We start from the raw sequence: 24,085 nt of genomic DNA on the forward strand, positions 1-24,085 counted from the left end.
GTTAGGGGAGCTAGTGGTTTCACTTTCATATAGGGTCAAAAAGAAGGAAATGGATTTTAAAGATAAAATACGAAGACGAACTTAGTTTTGAGATCTCATGAGAGAGCAAAGCGTTAAATTCTTTTCTACGTGCATATAAGACGGAAATACAGATTAATTAGATTCAAGATTAATAGAGAAATGTATAACAGTGAACCCAAATAATACAGAATCCCAGTTCATTTCGGTGTTTAAAAAAGCTAAGCTCCCGGATTTCATCCAGATCACAGGGGCATGTACGTGACTATCACACTAAATACGGGTTTCATTACGCAAAAATCTTCTCAGAGAATGAAAGAGCCCTCACCTCAAGATAAGTTCCCACGTGGGGTCCACTGTGGCAATCGATAACAAACAGTTAGCAACACAGACAGGCTGGCTTGTTGTTCTTTAATCGCACGGCTTTGAATTTGGCAGCGCTATCCCCTGGTACCTGGTTTTACACAGAGAGAGCTCCATCCTCTATACCAGGCCAAAAATGTTTCTCACCTTTGCCAGTTTAGGGTCCAAACTCAAATGGTATGTGGTGGAAGGGCAGAGAGAAGAGTCAGAAGATGACAAGAGGTGAAAAATAAGACCTAAAGGGGGAAGCCTCTCAACTGAAGAAACCAAGATTACTGCTCCAGAAGTTTCAGCACTTGAGCACCAATCTGTGTTTTTCTACCTGGATAGATTTAATACACATTTATTAAGAAGCAAATTTGCACTGAAGTCAAGGGTTGAAGTTCATGGTTTTGACGGTCAAAGGAAAACTCTCCCTTTGAGGAACTTACAATCCATCTAAGAGGTGACAGAGACTGGAGAGACTCAGAGTGGAGAAAGAGCCCTGCAGGGCCCAGGAAAAGCTAGATGCTGACCAAGGCAGTTTGATGGAATAAGCCTTTGGGATCACGAGTGCATGTCTAGCTCGAGCCGCACCCAAGTCACTTACAAACGCTTGGTGGCTGCGCTTGTTTCGAGCGGGGCTAGCACCTATCGTGCCCACCTCAAACTCTGCTGTCAGAATAAAAAGGAACAGAGCTAACATTTATTAAGCAGTGATTATGTGCTGGACTCCAAGTACTAGAAGCTCTTTGTATTACCTAATTTAATCAAGAGGGGCAATACCTGTGAAATACCTTTAAAAATTAAGTAAAATACACTTACATGTGATCTTACTTCTACTTTCAACCCCACTGTGGGGAGGGGGCTGTTGTTTAAAATCTGATTAATTCAGCACCTATTAATATAATCAGGAGTGGGACAAAGACTACAACCCATGTCTCCTGAATGTTAAACTAACATTTTAAAATTTAGTTTGGGGAACTCCCCGGCGGTCCAGTGGTTAGGACTCCGAGCTTCCACTGCAGGGGCACGGGTTCATTCCCTGGTCAGGGAACTAAGACCCCTCATACATGTGGCGCAGTCAAAAAACATTTTTTTTTTTTAATTAAAAAAATTTTTTTTTAGTTTGGACTTAAAACTCACTGAGGGAATAAGTTATAAATGCTATAATTAAAATTACAAAAGTTATAGAAGCTACCTCAACGTCCTTAAACAGAACAGATTATTTCCATTCCTCCCTTCCTTTCCTCTCTTTTTTCATAAACTATTCTATCTGGAGACAGGTGAATACATTAATTAACCTCTATAATTTTCTATATTATACAGACCTTAGCCAAAAAAATAACAACATGCAAATCCTTGTTAATGCAATAACTGTGTTTGCATAAAAATAAATAAGATTCATGATCTGTTGTGGTATACATACACAATGGAATATTAGTCAGCCATAAAAAAGAATGAAATAATGCCATTTGCAGCTACATGGATGGACCTAGAGATTATCACACTAAATGAAGTAAGTCAGACAGAGAAAGACAAATATCATATGATACCACTTATATGTGGAATCTAAAAATGACACAAATGAACTTATTTACAAACTTGAAACAGACACAAAGACATAGAAAATAAACTTATGGTTACCAAAGGGGAAAGGGGATGGAGGGATAAATTAGGAATTTGGGGTTAACAGATACACACAACTATATATAAAACAGATAAAGGTCCTACTGAACAGCACAGGGAACTATATTCAATATCTTGTAGTAACCTATAATGGAAAGGAATCTGAAAAAGTGTTTGCGTGTGTGTGTGTGTATGTTTTTAATGAATCACTTTGCTGTATACCTGAAACATTGTAAATCAACTATACTTCAATTAAAAAAAAAAAAGATCCATGATCTGTAAACTGAAGAACAGACTGTAGCAGATATGACATGTGTAGTACTCACCTTCTGTAGGGTCACAGTGTACTGTTCCCATATCAACTCCTCCATGCCTGGGGCCTGTTTTAGAACAACCAAAACCAATTTGATTAAAACCACAAACATTTCAATGTTAGAAATAAAACTATAATTCAAAATGTCTCCATAGAAAGGCCAGCTCACACATTCTATACACCAAAGAGTGGATATTTTTTAGGAACATTATACTACCTATTATATTTTCAAATATACTCTCCTTGAATGAAATGGCAAACTTAATAATACTAGAAAATTACATAGGGAGCAATGTATCCTAAAAAGAATGAAATATTAGGGACTTCTCTGGCAGTCCAGTGGTTAAGACTCTGCGCAGCCAATGCAGGGGCCGCGGGTTCGATCCCTCCTCAGGGAACTAAGATCCCACATGCCGTGCGGCACGGCCAAAAAGAAAAAAAAAAAGAACGAATGGAATATTAAGTGTTAAGCTTTTTTATTATCACCACTCCAAAACACTGTCATGATAAAAGCCCTTATCTAGAGTTGCAAACAGATATATTTTCATTCTTTAAAAAAGAAAAAATCCCCCTTCCTCAGGTCAAAGGTGACCTCCTAGGCAAGTTTCATGCATTTTTGTGTGTGTGTGGGGGGGGTGGGGGGAGGCCCACGCTGTGCAGCTTGCGGGATCTTAGTTCCCTGACCAGTGATTGAACCCGGGGCCATGCCAGTGAAACTGCTGAGTCCTAACCACTGCACCACCAGGGAGCTCAAGTTTTATGGATTTTTATGTCTAAAGGAATCCTTGGCCTTATCACAGAGACTGCCAAATTGTGTAATCTGTGGGACCCCTTGGCCTTTTCTCCACCAGTATTGCGGGTGTGAAAGATGATGATGCCAGCATAAAGACCACTGGGCTTCAGTTTCTGACAATATTCTAAAATAGATGTCTAGACAAACCTGAAAACAGTGGATATCATTCAATAATAATAATAATAATAATAATAATAATCCATTAAATGCAGGCTGCCTTTGAGGGGAAATCCTTAAAGGCAAGAAATGCCAAGAAAGCTCAAAGCCAGAAAAATAAGGCAGCACTGAAGCAGGCATTTCAACAGGAGGCCAGGAAAAGAGAGAAACTGTAGGATCCAAACAGGGTGGAGATCAGATCAGAGTGAAATGTATTAGGGGCAAAAACACTACCAGGCAATGGAGACAGCAGGGACAGTCGCCTACCTTATTCTTGGCTCTGGGTAGAGTGGAAATAACTAAAAATATCTCCATGGAGAATTCCTGTATCAATAGACCTGTACTCACTCAGGTTTGAGACTGAAATTCATATTACAGATGTGACCACACCCTCCCCGCCCCAAAACCCTCACACTCAAAGTGGTACTGCATTGGTAGCACCACCCAGGTACATGGAGGAGAATGAAATTCTCCCCCAGAAACACTAAAACACAGGCTTCAGAGAATCCCTCAGATAAGCATTTGAGGAACATGAGTTCACAATTTAAACACACACACAAAGCAAGTGAGAGTTAAAAGAAACAAAAAACTGCAGAATCAAAGACTATAAATATTGGAAATATAACCACAGACCAAAAAAAGGATGTATAATGTTTCATGGAAATATAACCATAGACCAAAAAAAGGATGTGTAATGTTTCATATGTTTGTTTATTATAAGAAGTTAAAAGGGGAAATTAAAAGTATAATCAAAGTACAAGAGAACATCGAAAACAACCAAGCCAGACTTCCCTGGTGGCGCAGTGGTTAAGAATCCGCCTGCCAATGCAGGGGACACGGGTTGCAGCCCTGGTACGGGAAGATCCCACATGCCACGGAGCAACTAAGCCCGTGTGCCACAACTACTGAAGCCCGCGCGCCTAGAGCCCGTGCTCCACAACAAGAGAAGCCACCACAATGAGAAGCCCACGCACCACAACGAAGAGTAGCCCCTACTCGCCACAACTAGAGAAAGTCTGCGTGCAGCAATGAAGACCCAACACAGCCAAAAATAAACAAATAAATAAATAAAATAAATAAATTTATTAAAAAAAAATGACCAAGCAAATCTAAAGAAAAAATTTTAGAAATAAAAAAATATGATAATAAAATTAACACATTTTTGACGGGAGACATATTATGGCCACAGGTGTTAGTTTCTGCAAAAATCCCCCAGTCAATAATGTATTAAATTTAAAAAATGGATTAAACCACATATGACACATGGTTGAAGGCAATAATGAATTAGAAGAAAGATGTGAAGAAATTACCCAGAATACAGCACAAAGCATTAAAAAAGTGGGACACATGAAAGAAATTAAGAGTGAGAAAGTCTTACAATGTGTCTAAGATTTCCTGAAGGAGATGATAAGAGAGTGCGGGAGAGATGCAATACTCAAGGTCACAACAGCTCTTCAGGACTTGATGATTTTTCAGGTTCAAGAAGGCTTATACATCACAAGCAGGGTAAATTCAAAAAGAAAGAAAAACACTTTGAAATTCATGGTAATCTTACTGTAGAAAAAGATACAGAGATGAGAGCATATAGGTAGAAGAGGCTACAAAAGAGCAAATAGAATAACAGCCGACTTTGAAACAGCAATAATGAAAGGCTGAACTCGGTAGAACAGTATCTTTAAAACAGTATCTGTTGATTTAGGGGGCAGAAAGACATTTTTTTTTAAAACAAAAATTGGGAAAGGTTATTACAAGCAATAAAAGAACTTCCAAAGGATAAATTTAAGAAAGGAATAATCCCAGAAGGAAGACCTAAGACGCAAGAAGGAATGTAAGCCTGGACATATATTGGCTGTATGCAACTAATCAATATAATAACGTATGATTTGTGAGAGTTAAACAAATAAGACAGAAGTAGAACACTGGGCAACATAGCATGTAAATCCAGAAGACTTTAACATGATTTAATTATTCTAAATATTTTATTCAAGAGTAAACTGTAGATTAATTTTGAATTTCACTGAGTAAAATCCGCATGTTAAATTTTCTGGCATATATAATTTCCAAGATAGCAGAGAGGAAAATAAAATGAAAACAAAGCAAAACAAAAGTCAATCCAAAAGAAGGCAGAAGAGACAAAATGGGAAATTTAGAAAAAGCAGGGCAAATACAAAACAAACTGACTGCAGAAATGAATATAGAAGAATATAGAAGAGTAATCACAATAAATATAAAGACAGATGGTCAAGATGGATTAAAAACAAGTAGATCCAGTTACATGTTTTTTTTTAATAGAGACTAAAACATAAGGACACAAAGGAAAGGAATCTAATTATATGAATAAAAAGCCTTGCTGTACTTATTATATACAAATAATTTAAGAAAAACTATCTAGTTCCTTTACATTAAAATTTTTTAAAAATCAACTTTGCCATTCCCGCACTGCTACTAATGACAAAGAAAAGAATCAAAACATGTCCAGATAATGTGCTCCTGTTTTACCCAGTTAACAAACTCTTAGGCTTGCGGGGGAAAGACGTTTAGCACAAAAGGCAATTCTAACAACTGATATATTGGAGCAGATAATTTATCCTTTGATAGAACGGGATTAGGAAAAGGCAATTTTGTTTGTATGTAGAGAAGAAAGATGAGCCAGCCACTCTTGAGTAGCTATAACTGATCACTCAAATTGAGAGGAATTTATAGTCTTTTAGTTCCCTCCTCCCTCTATGTACTCACTTTAGGGACATTTCCCTGGTTAATACCATCTGGCTCCAAGAACTCGCAGAGATTTAAAAATAGAATTCAAATCACCGCTAGGGTTAAAAAGAAGTTTAAAAATGGTACCTGGAAAAGGTGAGAACTAGGATCTGTGCTATCAGCACGCATGGGACTGGGTGTTATGGTGGGGGGATGGCGGGAGCATCAGCATCCAAAAAGAGGTGATGTTTAGGATAAATGAAGGCACATCAACACAATGAAATATGTAAACATTCAAAAAGGGTCATTGTCTAAATTATGTAAATCTCCCCAATTATTTAAGTTTGTTCACCATGACCACTGTTTTTCAATTTAAAAAAAAAAAAAAGAAAGTGGATTTTCAGGTGAGCTTTTTATATCTCACTCCCTCACATTTGTCCCATATCTCCTAGAACAGTGTTTGGCACACAGAGTAGGCACTCAAAAAGGTTTTCTTTTCAATAAACTAACAGATGGATACACTATTCATTCATCACCCAATTAGTATGATGAAGGCACTGATTGCTACTACTTACAAGTTTTCTTAAAGGAGATTTCTATTACATTCAGTGGCCCTCTGCTTCTTTCATAGCACACCTGAGATGGTTAGCTGGAAACTCAGGTGCCTGTGGTCTGGTGTCCAGAGACGAATAGTTTATAGCCATTCCTCTCTGGAATTTTGTGGTCTACGTCTATAACAGCATTTTCCAATTTGTGCCAGTATAACACAACTTTTAGATGATTTTAATAAAGTTTTCTTTTTTTTTAAAAAAAAGAAGGACTTCCCTGGTAGCGCAGTGGTTAAGAATCCGCCTGCCAATGCAGGGGACATGGATTCAATCCCTGGTCGGTGAAGATCCCACATGCTATGGAGCAACTAAGCCAGTGCGCCACAACTACTGAGCCTGCACTCTAGAGCCCAAGAGCCACAACTACTGAGCCCACGTGCCTAGAACCCGTGCTCCGCAGCAAGAGAAGCCACCACAATGAGACGCCCGCGCATCGCAACAAAGAGTGGCCCCTGCTCACAACTAGAGAAAGCCCGCACACAGCAATGAAGACCCAACGCAGCCAAAAATAAAAAATACATAGATAGGGCTTCCCTGGTGGCGCAGTGGTTGGGAGTCCACCTGCCAACGCAGAGGTCGCAGGTTCGGGCCCTGGTCGGGGAGGATCCCGCGTGCCGCGGAGCAGCTGGGCCCGGGCGCCACGGCTGCTGAGGCCCACACGCCTGGAGCCCGCGCTCCGCCGCAGGAGAGGCCACCGCAATGAGAAGCCCGTGCACCACAACGGGGAGTGGCCCCCGCTCTCCACAACTAGAGAAGGACCACACGCAGCCGCGAGGACCCAACACAGCCAAAAATAAATAAATAAAATAAATAAATTTATTTTTTAAAAAAATACATAAATAAATTTAAAACAACAAAAAAAAGAATATTTTCTTAAAGGGAAATAGTAAGCAGAAACCCAGCTGATCAGAACTGATCATCTCTTTCCATTTCCAGAGAACACCTCCTAACTTCTTGGCACCTTCGGTTTTCAAAGTGGCTTTTGTACAACCAATCCACTATCACCCGGAAGTGACCTTACTAGCATGTATGTTTTCCAAGTTTCTTCTCTGCTCTTTACTATACCTTAAAGCTGACAAATTTCAACAAAGTAAATTACTCTGTAAGTTGTGGTAAAATAAATACAGTTGCCAACTCCTCTTTTAATATAGCTATACTCCCATATATTAAGAAAAACAGCACACAGTACCCCAGCCCAAAAATGTATTTAAAAGTCATCAGAAAAGAACCAGTACCATGACAATGACCCCTAGGATTGGGCAGTGCTATAGGGTGGAGGGGAGCACAATGTCCAAAAAGAGAGCGATGTTTAGGTTAAATGAATCAACACGATGAAATACATAGGCACTGAAATAATCATTTAACTTCTGTCCATTTTTAAAGTTTTGTCTTTATGATACCTGTGTTTTCAATTAGAAAGAGAGAATTTGTTTTATATTTTCAGGTCTGCCTGCTGTTGGTAGAAGCAGTGGGAATATAAATTGGTATAAACCTTTCAGGGGGCAAATTATTAATATGTCTCAAAATGTAAAATCTACATACCGTTTGATCAATCAATTCCACTTCTAGGAATTTATTCTACAGAAATATTTGCACAAGTGCACAAAGATATACATATAAATTTGTTTACAGCTGCTTATAATTTTTAATAATCAATGAAATGTCCAACAACAGATTGGTTACATATATACATATCTATACTTAAATGTCTATTGAGGGGAAAAATCAAGACACAAAACATCATTGTTTGTTTCTGTTTTTTATTTCCCTGATATATTTATTTTTATAAGCATACAGGGAAAAGACTGGAAGAGTAAATACCAAAAAATATTAAATTTCCCCAGGAGTTGTGGTATGGCAGAGAATATTTTTATGAGTACATTGCTTTTAGAATATATGTCAAAAATAAAAACAGCAAACTCTCCATTAAAAGTTTTGGATTTAAAATTCTTTATCATTTAACAAAATAAGTGCATTACTACAAAATTTTATTTTCAAAACGTTGTCCAAGCACCTGGCTTTTGAAATTCACTGTTCTTCCTCAATAAGATTATACTGTCTTTAAGCATTCCTGTGCTGCCTGCAGCAGTAATTTAAATTCGATTTGGCAGAGAAGGGATGAATCCCTTACCACTACCATGCCAACAGGACTGAATCAAATTTTTAATCAATCAGACCTTGCCAGGTGCCAAAGACTTCACCAACTTGTCATGAAACTGGTCAGATTATAAGTGACTTCTTCTTACCTAGGGTTAATGGGTTGTGACACAAACCACTGACTACTTAAATGTAATATTAAAAGAATATATTAAGTGATAAATTTTAAATCTTAATTTTAAAGGTGAGGAAATTAGAGTAAAATAAATTTTAATAGTGCCTTTGAGAATTAAAAGTACACCATGCTGTGTTTAGCCCACAAAGCTGTGACTTTTTACAAAGTCTCAGAGAAAACCCTTTATTCATTCATTCATTCACTTATTCACTCACTCACTCACTCAAAAATATTTACTGAGCATCCATTATGTGCCAAGCATGTGGTTTGTGGCACCTGGACTACACTGGTGAAAAAAACAGCCAAAGCCCATGTACAGCATACCAACCACAGGTGTGCCCCAAAAAGCCAATCACTGAGAGTCTGCCTCAACTATATACTATCTTTCCAGAAACACAGACACCCCACACAATCACACATATTCCCCAGAAATCAGCTCCGGGTACATGGCTGGGGACAGCCTACTGGCGTGCAGCAACTCAGCTGAGAGCTGAGATCAGGCCTTTCGAACTGGGCCAACGGGCTTGGGCCCCACCCAACCTGTGCTGGGCTGTGCAGAGATCAGAGAATTGCTGTCAATATTTAGACTGCATGAATGCCGGCAGGGAGCTGCTTAGCCTTTGGAGAGCTTTACAAGCACACATATATCAGAGTAAAGGTACGTGTATTCACAACGCAGTGATTCCTCTCCTGCGCAGAGGCCCGAGAACAATGTGCCAGTATGTGCACACAGATCCACATAGAGAGTATTCACAGCAGCAATGTTTCAACAGCCCAAACCTGGAGACAGCCCAAACGATCTCTCAAGAGCAAAAGTGACAAATAAATTGTGATATACTATTAAAATGCAATGTTATACTGCAATGAAAATAAACTAGAGCCACACATCCACAACACAGATGCATCTCAAACATAATATGGAGTGAAAAACATCCCAGAAGAATTTATAGAGCGTGCTATCAGTTTTATAATTCAAAGAGCAAACACTGTCTCATAAAAATGTGAATATTCTTAATATATTCTTGTACACTTAAGAATGACTAAAACGATACGTTTTATGTTATGTGTTTTCTACTACAATGGAAAAAAAATCAAACAAAACCAATCTTTTGTTTAGAGATGTTTGTGTGTATGTATGTGTACGTGACCTGGGATGAGGCAGAGGAGTGAGAAGGGACCTTGGGTCCATTTTGGTGAGGGTCCATGGGTATGTGTGATGGGCTCATGGGTATATTTTATAATCATGCTTTATGATTTGGACACATAATTCTCTTATATGTACCAAACATTTTGTAAGTTAAAAAACAGAGGGGAGAGGGGAGCGGGTTCATGAGTGAACAAAGGGTACTCAATGATTCCTGGCCCAAGGACCTCATACCAAATATTTGTTAATGCAGTACAGACTTTGCAAAGCCAAAGAGAAGAAAGTGTGACCGTTTGGACTGGAGAAGGGCAGGGTGGGGATCGTGGCAGTAATTTGAGAGGTGCATGAAGGCAGGCGAGGTGGAGGAGCAGCTAGCTCTGAGGGAGAAGCAGGCTGCAGAAGATGCCAAGTCTCCTTTTCACCCCAAGAGTCAACATTCCAGCAGCAGGAGGACCTCCGCTTCCCCGCATCACTTTCACTTTTCCTGTAAGTAGTGTGAATCATCACTCCCACAAAATTGTAATGACTCATTCCTAGACAACACAGGAAGATAAAAGGGGGCCAATTTTTTTTTTTTTTTTTTTTTTTTACCATAAATAAAACACTGTGTTAGCAGTAAGGTATTTACATGAAGAATGAGAAAGGGACAAAGACAAACAGTTATTCGATCTTTTAAAAAAATATTCTCTAGTTGTTATAAAGTTTCTTTCCTTTGAAAAATCTTGGCCAAACAGGTAAATCCCATATTTTACATAAAGAATATGGAAACGTGTTAAAAACCAACCAGAAGGCAAACACCAAAAGTCTTCACTGCCCCAACAGGAAATCTTTAAGCTTTTTGTCTACAAATTGTTGCTTCCCAGTGATGGAGGGTCAGAGCCAAAGCTAAAGATTAATCAATATCTGCCCATAAGGGACATGTTTGATAAAAATCCCACCCACCATAAAAGTAAACACTTATACATGTTATAGTGCTACAGATGTTCAAACTATAAAAGGAAAAAAAGAACAAGGGAAAAACTTTTTTTCTATCATTTAGAATCTGAGATATAAGAATATTTTAAAAAAGAATAAGAATATACATTTCTGCAGGATAAGGAAGCAAAAAGTTTTTTCCCCAAACAAGAAATTACAATTACCCAAATACAAACATCTAATAGGCAAACTATTAAGTTATCCCCAGGAAGCAACATCGTGCTTGCAGCTTCCCAACACATGGAAAACAGCAGCCTTTGATTCAGAAACCCCGTAAGAGGCTATCAGTTTTGCATACATCTGCTAAAAATAATACAAGTATTTTAAAAACCCACCAATGACTACAATCTGAATCTCACAATTTGTTACTGAAAGCTGCCAGAAGCACAAATAAATCAGAGGAAAAAGGAACCACTGTGAGAAGGCTCCCCTCCACCAACTTCCCACAAAAGAAAGGTCAGGAAAGAAAAGGGGGAGAGCTTATAGAGGGACTCACATGGACTTTCAATCTCCCCAACTTTTTAACAGCCTGGATCCACATCTTCTGGAGGACCTGAGTGGTCTTCATGGCTTCTGGAGGTTAAGCAACCAGACCACTGCCTACATCCCAGGCTGCTCACCCATTGCCATCACTCCACGTGGTTACGTAAGGCAGATACAATAGTGGCCCACATTCCCAGCAAATCCTGTTGTCATCTCTCAGTGACACATCCATACAGCAGGGATGCCAAACGCTTTGAAAAGCACCACTTGTGAGGAGAAAAGAAAGCAGTCTGGATTTGCAACGCTCTTTTGGCTTTCTTTTCCTCCCTCTCTCCTGTGCCAGGGAACCAGAGAACTGGAGTAAATATTCCTTTTAGACATGTAAAATGATTCAATATGCAAGTAGAAATTATTAAGTAAGTAGGGCATTCTAGAGACACGTAGAGAAGTTTTATTTACATAGATGCTCACACACACAAGAAAAGCATAAGTTGGCTGAACAGCTACTGGTAATGTTTCAGAAGAATGGAATTGTTACTGTTACCTAGAAAATTAAAAGGCATTTAGATAAGAAGTTGCTCATCCTTGGAGATACGTAAATCTGTACTTGGGCTGTTGGTGCAGCTCAGAGCCACCGCAGGGACAGAATGCTCACTCAGCAGAGCTTCCTCCTCTCTCTCCCCTTTCTGTACATTTTGAAGATAAAAGAATAACAAAGAGCCCTGCTATCCATTTCTCTCTTTGTCTTTACCACTTGGGGGGGTGGGGTGGAAAAGCACATTTTGGGTTTCTGAACAGCTAAGAAAGACTGTATGGGATACCGGGGGTTTGAAAGTTGGGCTTGGGATTTTGGAAGCATGGTCTCAGGGAGCTGGTGGTCCTTCTCGCTACCACAGTGTATGTGACACCAATGGGCCAGAGTTAGTGAGAATGAGCCCTTTGACTTATTTAAGGTTGAGATGTGAAATGAATGTGGACCATGAGATGCAGACCACATAGGAAGCAACTTGAAGCGGAGGCAAGGACGTTGAGTTTTAAAGGCAGACGATCTGGGGGCAATCTCTGTTCCGTCACTTAGCTGTGGGCCTGGGATAATCTGTCTCCTTTACAAAATGGGGATAACACACCTACACCTTGGGCCAATATCAGCCTGGAATGAGGCAACCTTTCCCTACAAAGTGCACTGCTGAACGGGCACTTGAAAATGTTCACGTCCTTCCCTTGGACTCTGCAAGAGTAAGTCCTTCAGAAGTGTTGGGACAGCAAAATGGGATAGGAAATGAATGAAAGTTTGTTTCAAATCTTACACTGAGGAGGGCAGGGAGGACAAAGGAGCCCTACTGAAGCAGGAGCCTTAGAAGCTGAGGGGATGCCCAGGACTCGACCCCGGCTGTGCGGACGTGAGCAGGAGCCCTGGACCAGCCAGGACCAGCCCAGGGCCCCAGGCGCAGAGGGGCAAGGACGGAGGGCACAAGGCAGCTCACTCCTTTACTGTGACTGTCGTTAGGTAAACACTCCTGCTTCCCTGATGAGGAAATACACACTTCTTTCCCTTAAATTTATGCATATTGCCCAGAAGTCATAGGCATCCTACAAGTTAAGAATTCCAGATCCTTCTTCAATGATTTCCAAAAGTCAGTTTCTGCCATCACTCACTCTTTTTTTAAAAATTGTGCTAAAAAAACTGCATAACATAAAATGTATCAACTTAACCATTTCTAAGTGTTCAGTTCAGTAGTGTTAGGTCCATTCACGTTGTTGTGAATCTCGAGAACTTTTTTGTCGCCAATCTCCAGAACTTTTTCATCTGGCAAAACCGAAACTCTATACCCATTGAACAACTCATTCCTTCTCCTCTCAGCCCCTGGCAACCACTATCCTACTTTCTGTTCCCATGAATTTACTCTGAATATCTCATGTAAGTGGAATCATACAGTATTTGACTTTTTTGGTCTGGTTTATTTCATTTAGCATAATGTCCTCAAGGTTCATCCTTGTAACATGTGTCAGACTTTCCTTCCTTTTTAAGGCTGAATAATATTCCACTGTATACATATGCCATATTTTATTTATTCATCCACCAATGGACACTTGGGTTACTCTCACCTCTTGGCTATTGTGAATAATGCTGCTATGCACGGAGGTGTGCACATATACTCTTTACTCATTCATTCAACAAATGTTTACCAAGTACAATATGCCAGACCTTGAGGATCAAATGAAGACCAAATCATACACAGTGCTGCCTTCAGGAAGTCTGACAGGAGCTAGCACCGGACCTATTTGGCTGAGTGGGGAGTGGGAGGTGTTTCCCATGAGCAAGGGACATTGAGATGAGGTCTGTAGAATGAATACAATTGGGGGTGGGGTGGGGTTATGCAGGACCCAGAGAACAGCACAGGGCAAAGACCCTGAAAAAGAAAGGCAGGAGGGGCCGCTAGCGAAAAGGCCATCGGAACCACTGCAGCCCGTTCTGATGAGCAGCTAGTCTACCAGTGGCATCAAAACGACACTTTGTGACGGACAGCTGCCTCCATGAGAAGATCTCAATAGTTTAGGGATTTACCTTTTCCAAGATCCCTAACTTCCATAGTCACATATTCGAGAAACATCTACCGAGCAACTAGACACCCGCCCTGTGGATAAAAGAAAAATTACCCTATATCATTACCCTCAGGCAGCCATAGTCCAGTGGGAAATTGGGACACGTAAACAGTAATCACAAGTCAATGCAACTACAACAGCAGACGAATATACAAGGCTCATTCATTCAACGAATATTCCCCAAGAACCCGGGACATGTCAGACACTGCTGTAGATGCTGGGGGGAATACAAGCCAGAGTCCTCCCCTCACAGGGAGGATTTTAACGGAGATAACAGACAAGTAAACATATATTATAATCTCCAGTAGCAGTAAGTGCCATGGGATGTGACACTGGAAAGAATGAATCATAAGAAAACCTGGACCTCTCTCCAAGGAGAGGGAACAGCAGATGCAAAGGCCATGAGGTGAGAAACAAGCTTATAATCATGAAAGAAAAAAGGCTACATGGGGCTGGAGCAAGGCAACCCCTGAAGTAATGGCAGGTATATACAATGTGAAGTTGATGGCATGAATGCGTGTTATTAACCGGGATGGGAGGTCTGGGGTGGATGGAAGTGTGCCCCAGTGGCAGGGGAGGCCCTCCTGCGTTCTACGCGAGCTCAGTGCTGAGAGATGACTAACTTGTCGGGTGGGTGGATGACCTGGGGAGGGAACCGCAGGCAGAGCAGGAGGGATAACCTGTAAGGTGTGTGCAAGACACTGCAAGCACTCGGTGTGGCTGGGAAGTAAGCTGTTTAATAGCACACATGGGATGCTATGTTCTCAGCACGGACAGATGTGTTAAATAACTTAATTACAGCTTGGGAGTCTTAAAACACACAGCCACCCTGGAAACAGGAGACCAGACGGCTATGGGAACCGGAACGGAAGGAAGCCATTAACACTCAGCAGGCACCTCGCTCATGGCTCTCTGTACAGATGCCCACAACCCTGTGAGTTAGCTACGACTGTCTCCATTCTACGAACAGGAAAGCTGAAGCCGTAATTCACACAGTTAACGCTGTCAGATACGGGTGTGAGGCTGGAGCCCCACCCCAGATTTGATTCCTTTTCTATGTGTAGAATGTGATGTGTACTTTGCACACACTAAGCCCTTAATAAATGTTATGTGGACACCTCGAAGGAAGGAAATAAAAGGAGAGAGGAAGAAAGCAAATAAGACAGAAGGAGCACAAAGTGAAATCATCAAGGTTCCCAGGAGGCTCCATGCAGCAGATATGAAATCTTAGGAGACCACCCCCAGGATAAACTGGGCTAATGGTTTTCTGCACCAGGATTCCTGTGGTGTTTTTATGCTGTGTCCAGTATGTCATTTTAGAAGGCATCTCAAGAGAGAGTATAAACAAACAGCCAGCCAGCCTCAGGATGGGTGGGCAAACCATAGCCCACCTACCTCTAGCTGATAACGGGGCTTTTGTGTTTCACCCTCCCCCCACCCTTCCCCCAGGAAATTGGTCTTATTTTAATGGCTGTGAATTATTTAGTCAAAATTCTCTTCATCAGACCCAGTTTTGAAACACCTGTCAAATAAGTAAACAGGAACCCCTTTTCCCTAGAAAAGGCAAAAAGTGAGCTCCACTCTTGCTCTTCCTAAAACGAGTAGTTTTTAAAATTATAAACCAAGTCTTTGGCTTCAAGGCACTTGCCTGTGTCTCTTCAAAGCCAAACCCTTCCTGGTAGCAGTAAACTAGTAAGCAGTGAGTTAAACAACCCCTTATGTAATTCTTGGTTTACAAAAAAAAAATCTTTCATAGTTTATTCCATAAGTATTTCACGTTCAAATGCGATTACAATGTCACCACTAGCTTCTTACCCTCCCTTCACAACTCATGAAGGTGAGCGCTGACAGGGAACAACTAGTGTGCACAGTGTGCTCATAGTACACAACTCACAGTGGACAAAGTCTGAGTGTGACCAGGGTTAAAGAAAAAAGCTACACACAGAAGTTTAAAGAGGGATTCTTGATAGCTCAACACAGAATTCACAGGATTAGATTCTAGAGTTATTGCTGATGGGTACCAGAGTATCTACCTAAGGTAAAATTTCAGTGCATATTTAAGGAAATAATAGAGAACTGGGAGAGGATGACAGTATTCCTAGGGGTGCAATCTGCAGTTTTGAAAGCAGTTGTGCTGAAAGGCACAAAGCAATGAACCCAGACTCCCAGGAAGACACTTCCAGCCAAGACCCTGCCCCTCCCAACTGACCCATGACCTTGGGCACCCACTCAATTCCATTGCCACTTGGTGAAAACAAGTATATCATCATCTGTTTCACAGGGTGAAATGAAGCAAACTCCCACAAAAACACTGTAAAATCCAGGCCAGTAAACCTTCAATGGGGAGGTGGGGTTGTCATAAATACCCCTGACAATGGCAGCCACATAACATGGTGGGAATAGCCCTGTAGGCCATTGCACATGCCTGGGTCCAAGTTCATCTCCCACACACTCTACAAGCTCTGTGACCTTGAGCAGTTTGCTTGTTGAGGCTCAGTTGCCTCATCTATAAAATGGGCTCAAAATCCCTACCCTATTATAATTGTTGTGAGGACTGAATGGAGTAATGCTTGTAAAGAGCCTTGCCCAGTGCTCATCACACAATTACCACTCTCCGTAAAGGTTCCCACCATTAGTTCTGCAGCAGCAATGTAAGGTGACCACTCCCAAGTAAGAAACTGTTCTCTTTCTCCCAGAAGAAATCATACTCTCCCAGAGTATGATTAACTACAATAAGAACACATATGGAAGCCAAGGGAAATGAAAATATACGTCCACACAAACACCTGTACACAGATGTTCACAGCAGCACTATTTATCATAGCAAAAAAGTGGAAACTGGGGCTTCCCTGGTGGCGCAGTGGTTGAGAATCTGCCTGCTAATGCAGGGGACACGGGTTCGAGCCCTGGTCTGGGAAGATCCCACATGCCACGGAGCAACTAGGCCCGTGAGCCACAACTACTGAGCCTGCGCGTCTGGAGCCTGTGCTCCGCAACAAGAGAGGCCGCGATAGTGAGAGGCCCGCGCACCGCGATGAAGAGTGGCCCCCGCTTGCCACAACTAGAGAAAGCCCTCGCACAGAAACGAAGACCCAACACAGCCAAAAATAAATAAATAAATAAATTTTAAAAAATAAAAAATAAAAATAAAAAAAAAGTGGAAACCATTCAAATGTCCATCAAATAATAAATGGGTAAACAAAATGTGGTATATGCATATAATCGACTATGATTCAGCCTAATAAGGAAAGAAATACCAATACATGCTCCAACAAGGATAAACCTTGAAAACATTATTAAAGAAGCCAGAAGCATAATATTTTGGGAAATCACAAAATATTATGATTCCATTTATGTAAAATGTCCAGAAGAGGCAAATCCATAGAGACCAAACGTAGACTAGTGGTTGCCTAGGAATAGAGGAATACGGGGAGAAATGGGGGGTGACTTGCTAAATGGGTACAGGGTTTCCTTTTTGGGGTAATAAAGATGTTCTAAAATTGATACGGTGTTGGTTGCACAACTCTGTAAATATACTAAAAACCACTGAATTGTACACTTTTATTTTGTGAACTATATCAATACAGCTTTTTTTTTTTTAATTTAAAGAATGCCTCATGGATTCTACAATCAGAAAGTGGGGATTCTTTTTTTTTTCTTTTTTGGCTGCACCACATGGCTTACGGGATCTTAGTGGCTTACGGGATCTACCAGGGATTGAACCTGGGCCCCCAGCAGTGAGAGGGCAAGAGGCCTAACCACTGGACTGCCAGGGAATTCCCAGAAAGTGGGGATTCTAATCCTTGCTCCACCACTTCTATTACTTAACTTCTCATTGCCTCAGTTTCCCCCATCTGTAAAGCAGGGGTAGTCACAAGACCCACTCCCCTAGAGTTGTTGTGAGAATTTAATCAGGTAATTCACGTACAGAACTCAGGGCAGTGCTCCACACACAACCAATGCTCTGCCATTTTCATCTATTATCATTGTCATAATTATTAGACTCATTTTACAGAAAAGAAGACTGAAGTCAGAGAAATAAAGTAACTTGTTTGAGATTATACAAGTTAAAGGTGGCAGAGGATAGATTCTAACCCTTGTCAGTGTGGCTACAAAGCCTGTATCCTTTCAACTGAAGTACGTTGCCTCTTTCACTATACAGCGATTGTGCCTTTCAGAACCTACCCATGAGTGATGACTGGTCCCTGGCCTTGAAACCAACCAACCAACCAACCAAAAAAAAAAAAAGCCATGGTTGTTGGTGCTTGGGCACCAGACCTGCAACGGATCCAATGACTCTGACAACTCAGAACATCTTAAAAAGCATGATGGTCACTTTCAAGCAGTTGGCCTGGGTTCAGTCAACCCAGCTATGAACTCTTCCTCAGTGACTTGGTAAGAAGAGAGTGCAGGAAGGGAATAGGGTCGGACTTTATTTTATTTTATTTCTAGTTCTTTCAATAACCAGTTAGGTATAAGTTCCCTAACGGCTGTGCCCTTGTGAACACACATTTAAATGAGGGGGCATGACACACATCATTATTAACTGAACGTTACAATGTGCCAAGACACTGTGCTAAATGCTTTATGGCTCTTGACCACTGATCCTTCCAAAAACTATAAAATTCCTCCCTTTTTACATATGAAAACATAAAGGCCTGATGATCCACAAAACAAGGAATTAAGAAGCTTCAATTAAAATTAAAAACTTCTCTGTGAAAGACAATGTCAAGAGAATGAGAAGACAAACCACTGACTGGGAGAAAATATTTGCAAAACACACATCTGATAAAGGACTGTTATCCAAAATATACAAAAGAACTCCTAAAACTCAACAGTAAGAAAACAAACTATTGGATTAAAAAATGGGCCAAAGACTTCAACAGATACCTCACCAAGAAGATATACACATGGCAAGTAATCACATGAAAAGATGCTCCACATCATAAGTCACCGGGGAAATGCAAATTTAAGTAACAATGTGATACCACTACATACATATTAGAATGATCCAAATCTGAACAATGACAACACCAAATGCTGGTGAGGATGTGGACCAATGGGACCTCTCGTTCACTGTTGGTGAGAATGCAAAATGGTGCAGCCACTTTGAAAGACAGTTTGGTAGGCTCTTAAAAAAACTAAACATACTCTTACCATACGATCTAGCAATCATGCTCCTTGGTATTTAACCAAAGGAGATGAAAGCTTATGTTCACACGAAAATCTGCATGTGGTTTTTAGCAGCTTTATTCATAACTGCCCAAACTTGGAAGCAACCAAGATGTCCCTCAGTAGGTGAATGGATAAATAAACTGTGGCACATCCAGACAAAGGAAATATTATTCAGTGCCAAAAAGAAATGAGCTATCGAGACATGAAAAGACATGGAGGAACCTAATGCATATTACAGGTGGCCTCTGTATCTGCAGGTTCTGCAGATTCAACCAACCATGGATTGAAAATATATTAAAAAAAAAAAATTTTCCGAAAGTTCCAAAAAGCAAAACTTTGGGGAGGAGGGATAAATTAGGAGTTTGGGATTAACATATAAACATGACTGTATATAAAATAGATAATCAACAAGGACCTACTCTATAGCACAGGGAACTCTACTCAATATTCTGTAATAACCTATATGGGAAAAGAATCTGAAAGAGAATGGATATATGTATGTGTATAACTGAACCACTTTGCTGTACACCTGAAACACAACACTGTAAATTAACTATACCCCAATATAAAATAAAAATTAAAATAAAGAATTTCTGGGGCTTCCCTGGTGGCGCAGTGGTTGAGAATCTGCCTGCCAATGCAGGGGACACGGGTTCGAGCCCTGGTCCGGGAGGATCCCACATGCCACGGAGCACCTGGGCCCGTGAGCCACAATTACTGAGCCTGCGTGTCTGGAGCCTGTGCTCCGCAACAAGAGAGGCCGCGACAGTGAGAGGCCCGCGCACCGCGATGAAGAGTGGTCCCCGCTTGCTGCAACTGGAGAAAGCCCTCGCGCAGAAACGAAGACCCAACACAGACATACATACATACATACATACATAAATAAATAAATACAAAAAAAACTGAGTGTAGTTCCCTGTGCTATACAGTAGGTCCTTGTTGGTTATCTATTAAAAAAAAAAAAAAAGAATTTCTTCACAGTGATGCTATATTTCTGTACTTCCAGTATCTTTTCACTAAAGAAAAATAAAATATGAATACTGTAATAAAAAAACAAAAACAAAACAAAAAAAGCTTCAATTTGCCACATGCAAGCAACTATTGACATAGTATTTACATTATATTATTAGATATTATAAGTAATCTAGTGATAACTGAAAGTATACAGGAGGAACTGCCTGGGTTATGCGCAAATACTATGCCATTTTATATAAGGGACTTACTTGAGCATCTCTGAAATTTGGTAACCACCTTGGGTCCTGGAACCCATTTTTATATACATATATGTATATATATATGTTTTTATATATATACATATATGTACATATCCTGAGATATTAAGGGACTCGCACACAACCCCACAGCTAGTAAGTGGATGGTCACGATCTGAATCTAGATCTGCATAAGTTCAATTTTAGTAAGATATGAAGCAAAAACAAAAACACACCATCAACAGATAATTACATTTAAGACCTCTATGTTCACAGTTCTGCTACACTAAGTTACAAAGTATAATTATAATTTAACAGGCCATTCTTATTTGTAATCACAAAGAAGTCATTAATAAGCCAAAAAAGAAGGAGCTAATTTGGCAACACAGACACAGCCCTGTCTACTCTATGATTTTAAATCTGACTAAGCCCATACACTTTAAAATATAGCTTTACTTAAAAGAACAAACATACGTACACACCACCACCCATGCTGGTACCAAGGTATATAAACTGCTTTGTCAAAAGGCAGGTTAGAAAACCAATTAGTGTGCTCAGCTAAATCCTGCCAGCAGAATTGACCCTGTATTAAATACCCAAGGTCAACTGTCCCTCCCAGACCCAAGGCACCATCAGAGGATAGCTCACACAGAAAGGAGCAACATGGGGCTTCCCTGGTGGCACAGTGGTTTAAGCATCCGCCTGCCAATGCAGGGGACACGGTTTCAAGCCCTGGTCTGGGAAGATACCACATGCTGCGGAGCAACTAAGCCCGTGTGCCGCAACTGCTGAGCCTGCACTCTAGAGCCCGCGAGCCACAACTACTGAGCCTGCATGCTACAACTACTGAAGCCTGTGCGCCTAGAGCCCGTGATCCGCAACAAGAGAAGCCCACGCACTGCAACAAAGAGTAGCGCCCACTCGCGGCAACTAGAGAAAGCCTGTGTGCAGCAACGAAGACCCAATGCAGCCAAAAATAAATAAATAAAATTTTTTTTTTTTAAAAAAAGGAGCAACATGATGCTTCTGCCATATTTCAGTGTGACCCAGAAAGTTAGGAAGCCTATAGACAGAGTCCTGAGCCTCAAAGACATGCCTTTCCTATGAGAATTGGGGAATAAATGCAGGAACATAAAGAACCTCACCTTTAGATACTGTATTGCCAACACCTGAGAGCCTCATAGAAATGCAGAATCTCAAGCCCTTCCTTGGACCTGTGGATAATAATATGCATTTTAACAAGAGCCCCCCTGTGATTAATGTGCACATTAAAGATGGAGAAGCACGGGTCCCCAACAGAACTTGGCACCATGATGACAGTGCTCTTTCTGTAGCTGTGCTGTCCAGTATGGTAACCAGTAGCCACTTGCGGCTACTGAGCACTTGAAATGTGGCTACTGCAATTAAAGAACTGAATGTCTAACTTAATTTAATTTAAATTAACTGTAAACAGCCACATTTAGTAAATAATTAATTAGCCATATCCCTAGCAATCCTTTAATGCTGTTTCCAATTTTTTGCTACATAACAAATACTACGGCAGGCACTGTTGTGCACGTAGCCACTCCCCCCATAATTTGCAGTATTTCTGAATTAAAGAGCGTATTCATTTCTAAGCCTTTTCATGTGTACTGACCTGTTACTTTTAAAACAAGTTCTAGCAATTTACAGTGCTGTATCAAGATGACTCAAATGCCATTTTGAGAACAAAATACTACTTATTTACAGAAGCAGTGCTCGTTTCCATACTTTAAAGATCTTTCTGGTATTCTTTTAAAACTTTTCCTGCAAGAAAAGGAAGAGATTGTGGGGAAAAGAATATTTTGAACTCCTTCTGTAGGCACATCGATAAAACTTAGCAGATGACCCTTTGAAAACACTAATATAACTAGCTCCCAGTAAGAGACACAATAATTTTCTATCAAATCGTTAATCTATGGATGAGATTTAAAAGTTTACAATTTATGGCTTTAACTGCCTAAGTACTTGTTATACATTTAATTTTTTAATTTTTTAATTGAAATAGTTGGTCTACAATGTTGTGTTAATTACTGCTGTACAGCAAAGTGATTCAGTTATACATATACTTTTTAAAATTTACTTTTCCATTATGGTTTATCATAGGATACTGAATATAAGTTCTCTGTGCTATACCGTCAGACCTTGCTGTTTATCCATTCTATATATAATAGCTTACATCTGCTAACCCCACCCTCTCACTCCATCCCTCCCTCAACCTCCTCTCCCTGTGCAACCACCCGTCTGTTCTTTATGTCCGTGATTCTGTTTCTGTTTCATAGATAGGTTTATTTGTGTCATATTTTAGATTCCACATATAAGTGATATCATATGCTATTTGTCTTTCTCTTTCTGACTGACTTCACTTAGTATGATAATCTCTAGTTGCATCCATGTTGCTGCAAATGGCATTTGTTCTTTTTATGGCTGAGTAGTATTCTACTGTACGTATGTACCACATCTTTATCCATTCATCTGTCCATGGACGTTTCCGTTGTTTCCGTGTCTTGGCTATTGTGAATAGTGTTGCTATGAACGTAGGGGTGCATGTATCTTTTTGAATTATAGTTTTGTGTGGATATATGCCCAGGAGTGGGATTGCTGGATTATACGGTAATTCTATATATTTTTAGTTTTCTGAGGAACCTCCATACTGTTTTCCACAATGGCTGCACCAACCTACATTCCCACCAACAGTGTAGGAGGGTTCCCTTTCTCCACACCCTGCTATTTGTAGACATTTAAATGATGGCCATTCTGACTGCTGTGAGGTGGTACCTCATTGTAGTTTTGATTTGCATTTCTCTAATAATTAGTGATGTTGAGAATCTTTTCATGTGCCTATTGGCCTTCTGTATTTCTTCTTTGGAGAAATGTCTATTTAGGTCTTCTGACATTTTTTGACTGGGTTTTTTGTTGTCGTTGTTGAGTTGTATATTTGTTGTACATTTTAAATATCATAAACTTGACAATGGAATGTGCACTTGCACAGTACATTCAGCATAATGAGTGTGCACTGTATCTCAGGGAATCAACGGAGGAAAACAAAGACCCACTTGGTTATTCAAGAACACACTCCATTCAGGGGAGGGGACAGCAAAGACTAGAGACAGGAAGGGGAAAGGTGAGGTTTCCTACATCCAGCTCCCACACCAATGAAAGGTGGGAGCCCAAGCCAAGCTATTAAAAATAATGTACATCAGCAAGCTTTACTAATGATTTTGACTTAATAAGAAAACAGAGTAGATGAAATTGAAGCAAGTTATACCAAAATAGTTAGGTTTCTAATTTTTTTTTCTCATGACAAAATTGAAAGAAAAAGTTCTGATGTTTGAAACAGCCTTATTGCTAAACTTAGAAAGAGACCACATTCTTTGATCTAGTATCTTGTATGGCATTATTACATAAACTGAGTTAAATGGACAGTCCATAAAAAAATGTGCAGGACACCCTCCTGTCCCCACTCTTTGCCACTGTTTTCCTTTATTGGTGACATGGGAAATTTCAGATATAGGTCAATATTATTTTTTAAATTCTGAATTAAACAATGTTGAGCTCCTCTCAAAAAACCTGTCTTTGCCCAGTAACATAAATTTCTGGCAGAAATTGTATGTGATCTTAAAGCATAAAAAGGCACCCAACATTTC

At 40.3% G+C, this 24,085-nt stretch overlaps 1 protein-coding gene across 4 annotated transcripts in view; it reads right to left on the reverse strand.

The window, feature by feature from the left end:
* The window catches only part of TJP2 (tight junction protein 2), a 134,267-nt gene that overhangs the window by 40,634 nt on the left and 69,548 nt on the right, over nucleotides 1-24,085 (reverse strand). For 3 of the 4 annotated variants that reach the window (XM_061200357.1, XM_061200358.1, XM_061200356.1), the window contains one exon: nucleotides 2,316-2,369. In XM_061200357.1, the coding sequence (XP_061056340.1) occupies nucleotides 2,316-2,369 (54 nt within the window). Of the gene's footprint in view, nucleotides 1-2,315; nucleotides 2,370-21,565; nucleotides 21,635-24,085 lie in introns of all 4 variants that reach the window. The other variant, XM_061200359.1, reaches the window with a different exon arrangement.

This window comes from Eubalaena glacialis, chromosome 9 (assembly GCF_028564815.1).
Source record: "Eubalaena glacialis isolate mEubGla1 chromosome 9, mEubGla1.1.hap2.+ XY, whole genome shotgun sequence".
Classification (NCBI taxonomy): Eukaryota; Metazoa; Chordata; class Mammalia; order Artiodactyla; family Balaenidae; genus Eubalaena; species Eubalaena glacialis.